This window comes from Sturnira hondurensis, unplaced genomic scaffold (assembly GCF_014824575.4).
Source record: "Sturnira hondurensis isolate 20B ecotype Veracruz unplaced genomic scaffold, ASM1482457v3 Scaffold0008710, whole genome shotgun sequence".
Classification (NCBI taxonomy): domain Eukaryota; kingdom Metazoa; phylum Chordata; class Mammalia; order Chiroptera; family Phyllostomidae; genus Sturnira; species Sturnira hondurensis.
The window spans coordinates 1,727,555-1,742,327 of record NW_028081341.1 but is presented as its reverse complement, the minus strand read 5'-3'; the positions used below and the strand labels follow the sequence as shown (position 1 = coordinate 1,742,327).

The 14,773-nt window shown below is 35.9% G+C and overlaps 1 protein-coding gene across 1 annotated transcript in view; it reads left to right on the top strand.

Annotated features, from left to right (window-relative positions):
• The window catches only part of TMPRSS15 (transmembrane serine protease 15), a 110,283-nt gene that overhangs the window by 63,405 nt on the left and 32,105 nt on the right, over positions 1-14,773 (top strand). Inside the window, exons 15-18 of the mRNA XM_037055552.1 lie at positions 2,853-2,978; positions 4,633-4,773; positions 11,971-12,081; positions 13,602-13,734. Of these exons, the coding sequence (XP_036911447.1) occupies positions 2,853-2,978; positions 4,633-4,773; positions 11,971-12,081; positions 13,602-13,734 (511 nt within the window). The remainder of the gene's footprint in view (positions 1-2,852; positions 2,979-4,632; positions 4,774-11,970; positions 12,082-13,601; positions 13,735-14,773) is intronic.

Genomic DNA, 14,773 nt, shown 5'->3' with positions numbered 1-14,773 from the left:
TGAAGTTTTCTTTTGACACATCCAAGTAGATTACAAATTTGTTATATATAGATACATCTACCCCATTTATGAGATTGCTTAACATAATGATAAGAACAAGAATAACAAAAATAAACTTACTGTTTTAAGCAATTATTTCAGGCCAGGCACACTATTAGTGCTTAATATGGATTATTTCAGTTCATTCTCACAATAATTCTTTAAAGCAGGTGCTATTATTGTAATTCTCAGATTTAAAATTTGAATCAAACAAGGAAGTGAAAGAGCCAACCTTACCTCACATACCACTGTCTCATTGACTGTGTTTGATTATACACATAATGGCTACAGTGAATATAACAAGTTTGCAATCTCAAAAAACAATGCCGGTGAAAAGTATAAACAGCAAAGAGCCAGCTGTGACACCGGCACCTTTATAAATATAGACTAGAACTAATAAAGCAGCTAGAATAAAGTGATTAGATCCCCAGTATAAAGGATGAAATAATAAAAAGAATCACTAAAAAAAAAAGTCTAGTGAGAAGGGGAGTTAGCTAAACATGCACAAAGCCTGTCTCTAGATAGTTATTCCTAAGTAGAGAAGTTCATTAGAGATGAGTGGAGACTTTGTTAAAGACACAGATACCCAGCCCATCCCACAGAGATTCCACTTCGGTCTGGAGATAGGCGTGTTTTTCCCATGGCCACATCTGCTTAGCACCATGGAGCTAAACGCAGACTTCTGCCAGTGAAAGAAATGCCCCAATGACAGTGAAAAAGTGTGTTGTTAGGAACTGTCAACTTTTCTTGCTTCAAATGATCCAGAGATAAGTGTCAGTTTCACAGAATAAGAGAGTCATTATTATGGGGAGCTATCTGATTCAAAAAAATAAACAGCCATTAATCTAATTTGACTTGTTTGGGCAACCAGATATCATCATATCTACTTCACACTGAAGACATTTATTAAGTATATTCCTTGTACAAAGTAATGGTTTAAAAAATCTGAAAACCAGCAGACCACTGAAAGAACAATTTGGAGAAATGTATCAAATTCTTTGATTAATTCAACAAGCTTATATTGAACACTGTATTTGTTGGGCATTGAAGTAAGTGAATGGGAAACAAACCTAGCCCAGTTTCAGATGAGCTGTCCGTGGCACTGTCATAAGGACAAAGGCAGGATACTGTGGAAAGACCTGAGAGGTATATAGCGCACAGGAAGTTCAGGGGTTAGGAGATATGATTTTTTTCCTGAGTCTCCAAGAAAAATTAAGGAGTGGTAACAAATAGATGTTACCTATTTGAGGTGTGAAGGAATTTCACAACATGTCAAGCAGTTTGGATTTTATGTTGAGAGCACTGGGGAAACTCCAAAGGGTTTACATGAAAAGAGTGACAAGATCAAGCTTGCATTTTAGATGAATCCATCTGCCTTTAAGCATCAGAGATGGAGGGCAAGGAAGGGTGCCATCAGCATCACCAATTAGGAAATGAAAAATAACAGTGACTTAAATTCATATAGTGGCAATGGAGACTTAGAAATCAATGAGATCAAGGGATATAGGAGGTGCTGTGCTGGCCTGGGTGATGGATTGGCTGTGGTAGGAGAGCGGAAGTGAAGGAAGATGCAGAGGTTTCTGGCGTAGACAATGGTGAGGAGTGCCATTTACTGAGATAACAGTTAATAAGGAATGAGTTGAGGAGGAAAATAATTCTCTATTCTAGTTACTGCATATTGAGTTTGTGATACATCTACATACAAGATAATTAGATAAATGTNAAAGAGTGACAAGATCAAGCTTGCATTTTAGATGAATCCATCTGCCTTTAAGCATCAGAGATGGAGGGCAAGGAAGGGTGCCATCAGCATCACCAATTAGGAAATGAAAAATAACAGTGACTTAAATTCATATCGTGGCAATGGAGACTTAGAAATCAATGAGATCAAGGGGTATAGGAGGTGCTGCGCTGGCCTGGGTGATGGATTGGCTGTGGTAGGGGAGAGGAAGTGAAGGAAGATGCAGAGGTTTCTGGCGTAGACAATGGTGAGGAGTGCCATTTACTGAGATAACAGTAATAAGGAATGAGTTGAGGAGGAAAATAATTCTGTATTCTAGTTACTGCATGTTGAATTTGTGATACATCTACATACAAGATAATTAGATAAATGTATCTATTTCTCAAAAAAAGTGTAGAAGATAGGACTTGAAAGTCATTACTATGTCAATGAAATGCTCTTACCTGCAAGTGAATGAGAACAAATACAGAACAAGGAAAGAACCTAGAACAGAATTCAATGAATAAATTGTTTAAAGAATCAGTAAAAAGAAGTGTTTGCTGATACTAAGGCTTGTAATTGTTTTGTTTTGTTTTGTTTTTTTCAAGATGAACTACTAGTAAGCAACATGTTTAAATAATGGCAAAATTACTTAAGGAAATAGTCAAGTTTTCTTGCCCTAGAAATTGCATTTAATTACCTCATTTTCTTTTAAATTGAATCATGGAAAATAAAGTTGAATCATGAAAAATAAAAGTAGCATATTCATATATTTGATATTTGTAAAATGTATATCATATGAGCAAAATACTATTAGTAACCTTTAATTTAAATATTTCACCTTAATATAAAATAAAACAAATTTAATTACAGTAAATCATTTCAAATTTTATTGAAACTTTACCATAAATATTCATGACCAGACCGATGTATTTCCTCTTATACATGAAAAAGCAACAGTGTGGAGTATTGGTTTTCATAGGTGGAAAAAAAAACATCTTTGAAAGTAATTTGAAATTCTCAAGAGAGTGAAGCTTTTAAAAAATACAAAGAAGTGTGTTCTAAAATAAATATTATTATTTCTACTTTTAAGGTGTTTGGAATTTAAATGCACAAAAGGGAAAGAATATACAACTTCATTTTCAAGAATTTGACTTAGAAAATATTGCAGATGTAGTTGAAATCAGAGATGGTGAAGGAGATGATTCTTCACTCTTAGGTAAGTCTGCAGTCTCAATACCATGAAGGTTGTATAGCTCAAGACTCTGGACTGATGGAGGGAACATTTCTCAATAAGTGTACTCTTTTATAACTAACAAACGGTAGAGTAGCATGTCATATTTTACATGGAGCTTTTAATTTGGGGAAAGATGTTGCAAGGATGATAGGATAATATTCTTCTTGAGCATTCTTGGCGAGCCAGGGTTAATCTTTTTGAGCCAGCAGTTCCTCCTGGCCGGGATTAATTCCCTACAACAAGCACCACACCTTGGAGACTAAGAGCTAAGGAGAACAGCTATGCGGTTTCCTGTGCATTATGTGTGCATCAGGTGTCCAAAGGTAGCAGTTTAATCAAATGTTATTTCATATCAAACTGAAAAAACAAGTGGTAACATAATAAAAATCTTTGTCAGGTATCATAGCTAATATCTTATTTAACTGCCAATTTTTAAGACATCGATTAAAGTATGAAAATACATAAAGGGTCAACTGGAATGCATGAACAACACATTTTATAAATAAAGACATTTTATCTAACCGTACTCTGAACTTATATTAGCCATTTCTTATGAAATCTGACCCGATGCATCAGGTAGCAATCATAGGACCACTGCGACCCATGAGTGAGGACTGCAGAGGGCACTTTCCATAGCAATGAAGGGGCAGAGTGGCGGAGGGGTTCTCCAGCCATACTAATCGATTACCTGTAATGTGGGTCTCTTCAGCACAATCCCATGAAGTTCTAGAATATGAGCTTCCTGTGAGAAGATTCTGAGGGCCACATACAGTACAAATGCACAATGAAGTCCATGGGCTAGGGGGTTAGTGGTAGAGAGAACTGAGGAAATTAAGATTTGATTTTCTTATGTACAATTATGAAAACATTTTGGGTAGTTTTCCCATTTTTTTGTTACATTGTCCTTCCAATAAAAACTTCAGTGATCTCATGATCTAAGAAAAATCATTTATAATCATTTCACCTGTTATATTTATATAAATCATTGAAAAGTAAGAATTTCAAGAGGGCCTCAAAATCACAGTTTTCTAATTTGCAGGCAAAATTATTTTGAAAGAGAAATGCTTTTAGATTCCAAAATATAAATTACTTAATAATATGAATGTATTTTAATTAGCTTGAATCTTCATTGGTAGTAAACAGTATTTCATTGTTTATGCAAGCCCCAAAACCCAGAATTTAGTGCAAAAAAATTGAAAACCACCATTTAAGTTTATATAATCTGTTTCTAATTAAGCCATCCTTCAGATTAGGTTTGTGATTCAACTCACAAAAAGAAATGTCAAGTAAATTTGGACAAAACTGCTAAGGGAGATTATAAGCTCCACTGTTTTAGAATGGTCTTTAGAAGCAGCCAAATAATCATTTTTTCTGGAATAACACAAGCTTGAATAGTAGTGTGCTAATCACCCAGATAATGTTATGAGTAATTCATCATTAAATTACAGAGCCACAGAAACCTCAAGCATTACTGAAAAAGATCAATAGAGAAGTTGACTTCCAAGCAGTACTGCCGAAAAAGAATTTGCATTTCATACAATATACACATTGCATGGAACAGAGAAAAGGGGTATATTTTCTTCTAGGTCCTAAGGATGGATCATTGCGCTGATTTTCTTGTTTTCTTTTGGAGCAGCTGTGTACACAGGGCCTGGTCCAGTAAAGGATGTGTTCTCAACCACCAACAAAATGACTGTGCTTTTCATCACTGACAATCAGTTGACAGAACAGGGTTTTAAAGCCAACTTCACTACTGGCTATCACTTGGGGATTCCAGGTAAGTGCACTTGGAATTATACACTTCATTGTTAACTCTTGGAGCAAATCGATAAAGCATACAGGATGTGTCAATGTTTGCAATCTAAACACATTCATTTTTCCTCATCTTAACAAAGATTTCCTTCCTCCCTTTACATCTATTTAACCGTTACCTGAATTTGTTCAAAGAGGAATCTATATCATTTGTCAACAGACCTATTTGCACTTTTCTGGTGTAGAGAGGGTTGTGAATTTTATTCACCAAAGAGGGCCATTTTAAACATTAAAATGGGGTTTTGGCACTGCAGGGAAGAAGGACTGTCTGTCACATTCCCTTTGCCAAGAGCATTTTTAGAGAACAGCAGGGAGACAGTCAAGTGAGCTGTTCGAATGCCAACAACCTCCAATTAAAATATTAACATCATTAACTTCTTAGAGACAAGCAGCGTAAAGCCAATTCTATGAAGGATGAAGGAATTTGAAGCTGATTTTTGCTGGTACGAACAAACTTCTTACCTTATTTTTTATTATATCCATAATGTAAGTAGCAGGAGGAAAAAACAAAATTGCTTCCTGCCTTCTCATCATGGATATGTCTATATCTACTTATTAATCTGTGGTATAACTGTCTGCATTCAACAATCTACAAAGAACTTTTCCTCACTTGCTACTCCTCCTGGACTCTGATTTTTCTTATGCTACTGCCCACACCTATGCTTCTCTCTAGGTGAAAATAGGTCAGAAAGACAGAATACAGGACACTTCTCCCACCCATCTTTCCGTTCCAGGGGAGATTGTGGGCAGTTTTTTACTTAGAATGTCTAGAAAAGAGGAGGGGTTGAAGCTTTGACCCCCATCCGGCCTGTGGTCTAATCCCAGATTCATCTGTGCAAATACCTGCTCCTCCACTCACGACTGGCCTAGACCTTTAACTGCATCACAGAAAGTTGTGCACTTTCAGCTTTGTAGCAAATGTGGAAGATGACCCATATCTTGTCCATCCTTGCCCTGAACAGAAAAGCCGTAACAATTGTGCTAGTTTGTACAGATGTGCAGGAAAAACACAGAGCCACAATTTCAAAATAGTAGGCATTTCCAAAGGGAAAAGACAATCAAAACTAACAGGGAAGGTGTACAGTTGGCTGTAAAACATTAATTAGCACAAATTAGTGTAATAACTTCCCTGTTTAAATTTTAAATTTCAAGAGGAAAATTCGGGGTCAAATTTCTACCCAGAAAAATATCATCTTTGAAAGTTTTAAAAATCAGACAAGCTTTACACATTGCTCATCTCATGGTGACTATTTAAACACAGGAGAATGATATTTCTGTTTTTGAGGGGAAACTGCTATAATAAAAATGTGTAGGCATCAATGTCTTTCATATCTGAATGCAATAAAATTATGTGTTCCATTCTCCAAAGTATCTTAAAATAGAGCAAGCAAATACCTAATACCTATTCTACTGGAGGGGAGAGCCTCACAACCTTTTTCCAAGAATAAAATCATGGAAAGAACTTTTTTAAAAAGTATTATATTTTTGAAGAAGTAGAGATGAACATCAAAACCAACTGAACTATACAATCTAGTAGCTCTAACCACTAAGGGGTAAGTTCATTCACAAAGCCAATTAAGTGATTTTGGGGCATTGTACCACCTGCAAAAGAGAGAACATCTTAAAACAAAATCTTAGAAAAATGGTAAATTTTTAAACCCATATTTTAAATTGTAAATGAAGAAGGAGGAAAGAAGTGGAAAAATAATAGGTTGTGAAAAGGCAGGCAGCAACAGATGTCTTCCATTAAAAATACTACAGTTACGGGTTTCTATCCAGAGTTTTATAATGAGATAAATACAATGCCAAAGATTTTGAAAAATATTATAAGCAGTTTCTGTTCAAGATAAAAGCCAGGAGAGCATAATCTATTGCTTCCAACATAAAATAGATTCCAGATTTACAGTGTTGAGGTTGTTTATATTTGTTTGCCCTTTCACTAGATTTCAGCTACTATGATGATGTTATTTAGGATGTAAATCATTTAGAGAAAATGCCCTGATTGGGGTTAGAGTGGAGTCATCGTGACCATCACTGTGTCCTTCTGGACACAGGACAGATGCTGCTGGGGAGCAGAAAATTGAGTGATTGAGTCATGATCAGCACAGCCTTCTCCCAGAGAGATGTTTAACACCAAAATGCTGAAAAGCAATTACAGAAACAGGGAATTGGCAGCGGAAGGTAATCAAGCTGGTAATGGAAAGAAGAGATGGGCACACATATCTGTTTATATTGGTGCTCTGCTTTGATGGTCAGTTCAGAAGAGGTGTAAAATGGCTATCATAAATGTTCGGCATTTATGTGCTCCATTTATCTTCTCAGATATTTTGTGAACAACTTCCAAAGCCTTTAATTGAAATGTAAAAGAATTATAGAGCGCATTTTGGTTTCTCCTTTTTTTAAATCCCATTTTTAACATTGCCAGGCACGTTCAACTAGAATGTATGAAATACAGATTTATTAAGATTGATCTCCTATAAATGAGTCCTTATTGCTCTTTGCTGACATTGAGAGTCTTCATTTGGAATTCAGTCGTGCTTACCAGGCAACGGTGGAAGTGGCAGCTGATTACATTCAGGGGTTTAGAGCCCTCCCTAGATCGTGTAGTATGTGCCTTAGAGATCAATTCGGTTCCATTTAAAACCAAGCATATGTTGACTAAATGAGGCCAGGCTATTGGAGTCTTCATAAAAAAGTAGATGGGGAAGTTCAGTTCTTAGCAATATTTCTTTTTCTCTCTCTCTCACTATGAACATAAAACCATCAGAAATAAGATTGCAGAGGCTGCAGAGACTAAAACTTTCCGATTAAAGACTTTTAGATGAAGCTGAACTGCTATATGTTGTTGCAAAGAAGGAGAATACAGTTCATGCATGTAAAGAAAATTTTGAAAGAGTTTATTTATACATCTCCTCAGAAGTTATAATTTCTAGTCAGTTCAGCAACAACAGACCGTTTTATCCCATTCAGCACTTTTTTTATTCAATGCATTCCTCTAACAGAAATAAGTTAATTTTTCTAAATTTCAGGTATATAACCTTAACAGCTTTCCTGAGAGCACAAAAATGAATTACAATTTTCAAACCTTTATATATGTTTTCATTCATATTTTAATTCAGATATTGAAATTTCCATTCAAAAGGGTTGTGCTTTTCCATTTAAATACAGCTTGACTACACTAGTAAAAGTAAAATTATCAATAAATTTATTTATGGTTAAATTATTGGCATTGAGAACTCATTTCTACATAATGATTTCAGTGAACTATGAAAACAAAGTAATGATGTATTTTAAAAATAACTAGTGGTGACTAATATTCTATAAGTATATTAAGATATTTAATAAAGGATATTTAATTAGGCTGCCAATTTAAAATATATATATAATACATGTTAAAGTATATATCTTAAATAGAATATATGAATACAAATATATGTATACCTAGTTTTAAGCCTTCTGTTTTCTATAGGAAAATTAATACTAGAAAGATAAAATATAAAGTTAGGTAAAATATTGATGTTTGCCTGTAGAATAGTTAGTTTTCTTTGCCCATTCATCACCTTACTAATCTAGTTAAAATACGTATTTATGAAACAAATTGATAATTACATTTTCAAGAACTGCCTTAATAGTATTACACTTGATATATGCAGCCTACTTTTCTCATGGGGCAAAGACTTCTAGAAATAACCAGCAGGCCATGTCTTCCTTAAAATATTTTTTCATTAAGATAACTAAGAATTGGGTTGAAGAAATACACAAATTTTCAAAGTTGAAAATAAAGTATACAAATAGCTCCAATTATTGTTGTCAGATACCCAGAAGAATGGATTAAGTATGATTTCTTGTTGTTCATATGGTTACCTGGAGAGGAAGGGAACATAGCTGGCCCGTGGAAGAAGGAAGGTGAACTTAAAATTATCAGTGAAAAGGAGAATTTTTAAATGTTATTATTTTTGCTGTTAAGAATACGATTTACTGAGCATTCAATGTATTCATATGCATATACTAACTACATTTTAATCTGTAATTATATTTTATTGATTATGCTATTACAGTTGCCCCAATGTTCCCCCTTCCCCCCTTCCACCCAGCACTCCACACTCCCTCAGTCAATCCCCACACCATTGTTCATGTCCATGGGTCATGTGTGTAGGTTCCTTGGCTACTTCATTTCTCATACAGTACATTTTAATGTTTCAACTTACTCTCATGGTATACCTAAGACATAAATAATAGTTGTTCCCATTTGAGAGCCAAGGAAAATGATTCTCAGAGAAGCTAATTAATTTGCCCAAGGTCAAATATAGGTAAAAGGAAATGGCTAAATTGCAGATCAAACCAAGGTCACTGGATTACTAAACCCATGGTTTAACCACGATTTGAATTCAAATAATGAATTTTATTTTCATAAAGATCATAGAATCAATGTCTATTTTTCAAATGAATGGAGTGATCATTAGCCAGTACATTGCCTAACTTAAAAATGTATTTCTTTAAATCATACTTTCAAAGATTATTTTACATTGTGTCAACTCTATCACTAAGACTTATACTGATTTTTTGTTTAGTCTTTATCATATTTTTTTCCATCACCATTTAGTCCCCTTATAGCCCCCTTCCCCCAGCATATACCAATTTTGGAGGTATGTCATTCATTCAACATAAATCAGTTTACTTAACATTTACCAAATATCTAAAGATTTTCTACTTTGTGCCAGCATTTTATCAAGCCCTGGGCATTATAAATATTGAAGCTAGTATGTTGAATATTCAATTTACAGAGTGAACTCTATGAGAGTATAAACCAAAAAAACTTTTATTTGTCTCCATCTTACTTTATTTCAAATCTCCCTTTTTGCCCCTGAATATTTCAGGAAGATCTCTTCACTTTGTCAGTTATTTCAGAGGTATTAAATTTTCTTAACTGGATAGTTAAGTCTCATTTTTAAATATTAAAATCCACTGTCAAATATAGCATCAAACTTTAATATTGTCCGATTCAAAGGTTTTTATTTTTTAATTGCTCAACTTGGGCACAAATCTTAGCCCAACAACTTAAGATAGAGCAGAATAGATATACTGTCTATGACACAGTTGTCACTTTCTTTCCCTTCAATCTTTCCATACGTATCTCCAGTATTGGGGAAGCAGCAGGCAGGAAACAAAAAACTATAATCACTGTAATTTTCTTTTGGTTTACCGTGTCTCACAGTCAAATGGTGGCTCCTTTGTAGGACAGAGTTGTGGGGTTTAGGGAGCGTTCCTCTCCCCCCACCCCTAAAACATTGTTCCCCAGGACATCTTCACGGCAAACATGGGTAATACTCTGCCTAGGTGATTCCTTAGAACCTGGCACAGCTCGTAATCCCACCTAGACCCCATCCTGCCCCATCATTGTGCTAGAGCCTGCTTGTCTGTCAGGAAGCTGTCGCTCAATGATAGTTCCTAGTGTCCATTGGCCAAAGGGAAACTCATGCCACTGGCCACTCATAGATAAAGGCGGGTTGCTTCCACCACCACCCCTTTCCTAGCCCGAACCACCATCAGGGAGGGTTCCAGCCAACTTTCTGACTCCTGCATTCATTACATGGGAAGTTAATATCAATCTTTATTTATAGAGCTATCTGCCCACAAACTTTAGGAAACTAAAGTCACTATCTCCCATGAAATTTTTCACTATACTTCAGTTTAGTCTGGTATTTTCAAGAGTGGCCACAAAAATCTATTTTTTGTGTGTGCAGCATTCCTTGTTATAGAATGGAATGAGGTGGGAACAGTGCGAGGGGGCAAGACAGATTGGAACACAGCAGAATAGTCCTGAATAATGGTACTATATTTAGTCTCACACACACACACACACACACACACAACATGTTTGTGTGCCCTAGAGTAGGGTTTAATATTTATTTCTTATTATAGTCAACGGCTGGAAAAAAGTCTGAAAGCCCCTGCACTAGTCCCATGGAAACCCCAGCCCTTGTGATTCTGCCGTGCAATAAACTTTCAGCTGGGAGCTGTCTTGGACAGCCCTGTGCCCCAGGGACCCCTTCTCAGGGACCCAAATCCCACGTGGTCCTCAACAGAGACCCTGCAGTCAGCATATAGCTCTCCCTGCTGTGGCATAATTAGAAAATATCTTGAGAAGGGGAGAGGGCAGGGGATGGTGGGAAGAAGGGTTTTCAGGGACTGCTGTAAAGGACACATGGACAAAAGCAAGGGGGAGAATGGAAGCAAAGGAGGGAGGTGGGTTTGCAGGGGGTGGAGGGTGGTGACAATATACAGACAATTGTACTTGAACAACAATAAAATAATTTAAATTTATAAAAGGAAATATCTGGAGGGAAGCAAATACTGTATCTCTATCGGATGAGGGCTGTCCCCTGGAGAACAAACAAACAATTCCAGAGCACCTACTTCCTTCAAACAATGAATATTTTCAGTCAGCCTCTTTCTGTCCAACTCAGACTCTGGAAACCACCAATGCTTCCAGGTCTTCTTAGTTCCTTCCTTGTCTAGTCTCTTCATTTCCCTTCTATTTCTTCATGTGCCAAGCACATTCCATGACTCTAACCCTGCTTTAGTCGTTTGGACCCCAACCCCCAAATTCCTTTCAAATTCGTTATTGCAAAGTTTCCGTTTCTTTGTGACGACTTCCTCTCACCTGGCTACCCTTTAAATGAGTTCACTGTTTTCAGCCTGGTCCAACTTTGGTCCCCACCAAAAGGCAACTTCCACATTTCTATATAATAAAGATTTGGAGGTATAATTTTTGTTGGTGAAACCAAAAGATCTTTCTACACTTGTGTAACATGCCATTGGTTGCTGCTTGGATGTTCATTTTAGGGTGGAGGAGTTTGTTAGAGAAACACTAGCAAAGATTGTAAGGGAGGGGTGTGTCATCACCCATGTTCTACGGCAAAACAGATGCTTCAGGTTTTATCCACACTCTTCTCAAGTCACGTCTCTGGGTATGACATTGCTATTTCTGGGGCACTCTGAGCAACCAAGTGTACAGTCTTACTCAACAGCAAAGCAGCACAGCCATGTGCTGCTTTAAAGGGCTCGTTGATTTTTTAAGGGGTAGAAATGGGACAGGTACTCCACAACCATCTACTTGTCATTTCTTTATCCTCTGCACTAACTGTTCCTTCCCCCACAGAGCCCTGCGAGGAAGACAGCTTTCAGTGTAAGAGTGGAGAGTGCATTCCCCTCAGGAATCTTTGTGACGGTCGTCCGAACTGTTCAGATGGCTCGGATGAAGCACACTGTGGTGGGTTTTACTTTTAGGAAAACATTTGAACTGTTTTAAAATTTGGGTTCCACAAATGTTAAAGGAAGCTTATCAATGTGTTTCTTAGGACATGTTTTGATGCTTTGGGGTTTTGAACATCTTCTAGTGATTTCAGCATCTCTCTGCCCATGCTAGTTAACAGGAAAGTTAAAAAAGCAGGCTTCAGTTATTCATCTTTTGTTTAAATTTATTACACTTAATAACTGTAAGTCTAGGACAGCCCATATTTAGGTAGAAAATATTAAATACCACAGAGAGATGATAGCCCACACCAGGCACTTGGACACCACTCTTACTAATTATCATACTGAGAGTTTTGCCTACATGCAGAGGTACCCTCATCTTTGTTTATAGCTGATTTTCTTATACGTGGTTCTTCGCACCCTTGTTTCTTCATTACTGCTACTCTTTCTGTCTTGAGTCTTTAAGTGATTCCAACCCCAGACTAGGTATCTGTGATATCATGATTATCAGCCCTGGACAGTGTGGCTGGGTCTGTAAACTGAATGGTTTTGAGTTTGATTCCTAGTCAGGACACATACCCAGGTTACAAGTTCAATCCCCATGTGGGGTGCATATGAGAAGACAACCATCAGTTTCTTGCTCATCTCTCTCTCTCTGAAAGCAATGAAAAAAATTGTCCTAGATGAGGATAACAAAATATAATGAGTAATGCCTACCCTTATTATGCCTTACTTTTGTTTCTAAGCTAACATCTAATTCTACTAGTTCTGTGTCATGCACTGTAACTAAGTCCTGTAAAGCAATCTTAACATAATGAGAAATAGCTCAATTTCAGCCATGAGAAAACTGAGACTTGGAAAACTTAGGTGGCTGCCAAAGATCTCACACTAAGTAAGGGCTAGAGCTGTGTTTTCAACAAAAGTTTATCTAATCCTAAAGTCAAAGCTCTTCCTCTTCCCATAATAGGAAAAAAATAGTAAACAGCATTCACTTACAGAATTACAATATGATGTTTGTGGGTAAAACTATGATTAGTGATGTTTTTCCCATTTGATAAACTAGCTTAGCTTGGCCCAGGCCCTATCTAGCCACTAATGGCCTTAACCATATCCCAAATGGTTGTAAGATGGTAGGAAAGATGACGGATACTGAACTCCAAAAGAACATGTGCAAAGAAAATGGTTTCTGGAGAAAGAAGTGGGAAAAAATTGCCTAAAGTCATGCCTGTGTATGTGTTTTCTTTCTTTTAAGAGCAAGCTTATAAGATATGCTCTTCCCAAATAGTCTTATTTTCTGCATATTGTCCATATTTATATACCATGAACTTACATATCTCTACCTTTTCCAATTTTATAGAAAGAGAAAAATTAATTTCACAAAATTTATGTTTTCAATATGGGCCTTCCAACATACTCTTAAGAAACATTACAATTAATCTCTAAACTCTCAATGTTAAGAACATTGCATATTGTAATTCAGATTTTACTTTCACTGTTTTAAGTCAAAATGACCTTGTGTCTGTCTAATCTCCTTAGTGCGTCTTGTCAATGGGACTCTGAAAAACAGTGGTTTGGTGCAGTTCAGAATCCAAAGCGTGTGGCATGGAGCTTGCGCCGAGAACTGGACCACCCAGATTTCCAGTGATGTTTGTCAGCTGCTGGGACTAGGGTAAGTAATTCTATTCAGTTCTCTTTTCAGATCTTCTAATTGGTATCAAACTAGGTTTATTAAGGTGGTTGAAATTTATGGGAATTATGAATTTAGAAAATACACATGAGCAAAAGGGAGAAAGAAATCTTGATTATATATTATTAAAATATAATCATTATTAATAGCCTTTTAGTAAATATAAGTATAGGTATATAAATGGATTACAAAATCATACAAAATAGTTCATTATGCTCTGTTTTATAGGGTACTTATATATGAGCATTTCTCATGTCATTACATATATTCTATAGATTATTTTCTTAAATTAAACATTTCATTTTATGCTGTATCATAATATACATAACTAATCAACAAGCATGCAGAGAACATACTTTTTCCATGTAGTTGTAACTTGTTTAAGTGTTTTTTGGAAAATTTGTAGCAGCAAAATTATTGTGAGAAAAGATATGCAAAGTTAACACTTTACCAAGAAGGATGATGAAAGTGGCAATTTCATATTAATGACTCACCAAAAAAGTACTATACTTCCCAATCTAATGTCATGATGTGTTACACCAAATAGAGAAATTCACCGTGGTCATTTTTTACCTTACCTTTTACGTGGTCTCCAGTGGAGAATGGAAGGTAATGAGTAGTAACAAATTTTTCTTTTGAGCTGCACAGCCAACTGTAATGCACAATTCTGACACTTTAGTTAAATTGTGAAATTTAACCATAGTGGGTCACGTGTGGTTATTTTATCATTTATAGAACTATATTATTTATACTTTGACTTGTCATAGTAAACTATGAAGTCTTTAAATGTAAAAACCATGTCTATTCTGTCCATTATTATATTGCTGAATCTAGACTTCCCCTTATCTCAAAATAAGGAATTCTTCTGGTTAATAATTCATATACAGTCTTTCAAAATGTATTTATTTATTCATTCATTTTACATTCTATTATTAAATAGCCATCTTTAGTGTGTGACAACAGAAAATATATTTTTAAAAATTTATATCTATTAGTTACAATTTAATCAAGGTCAAGAATC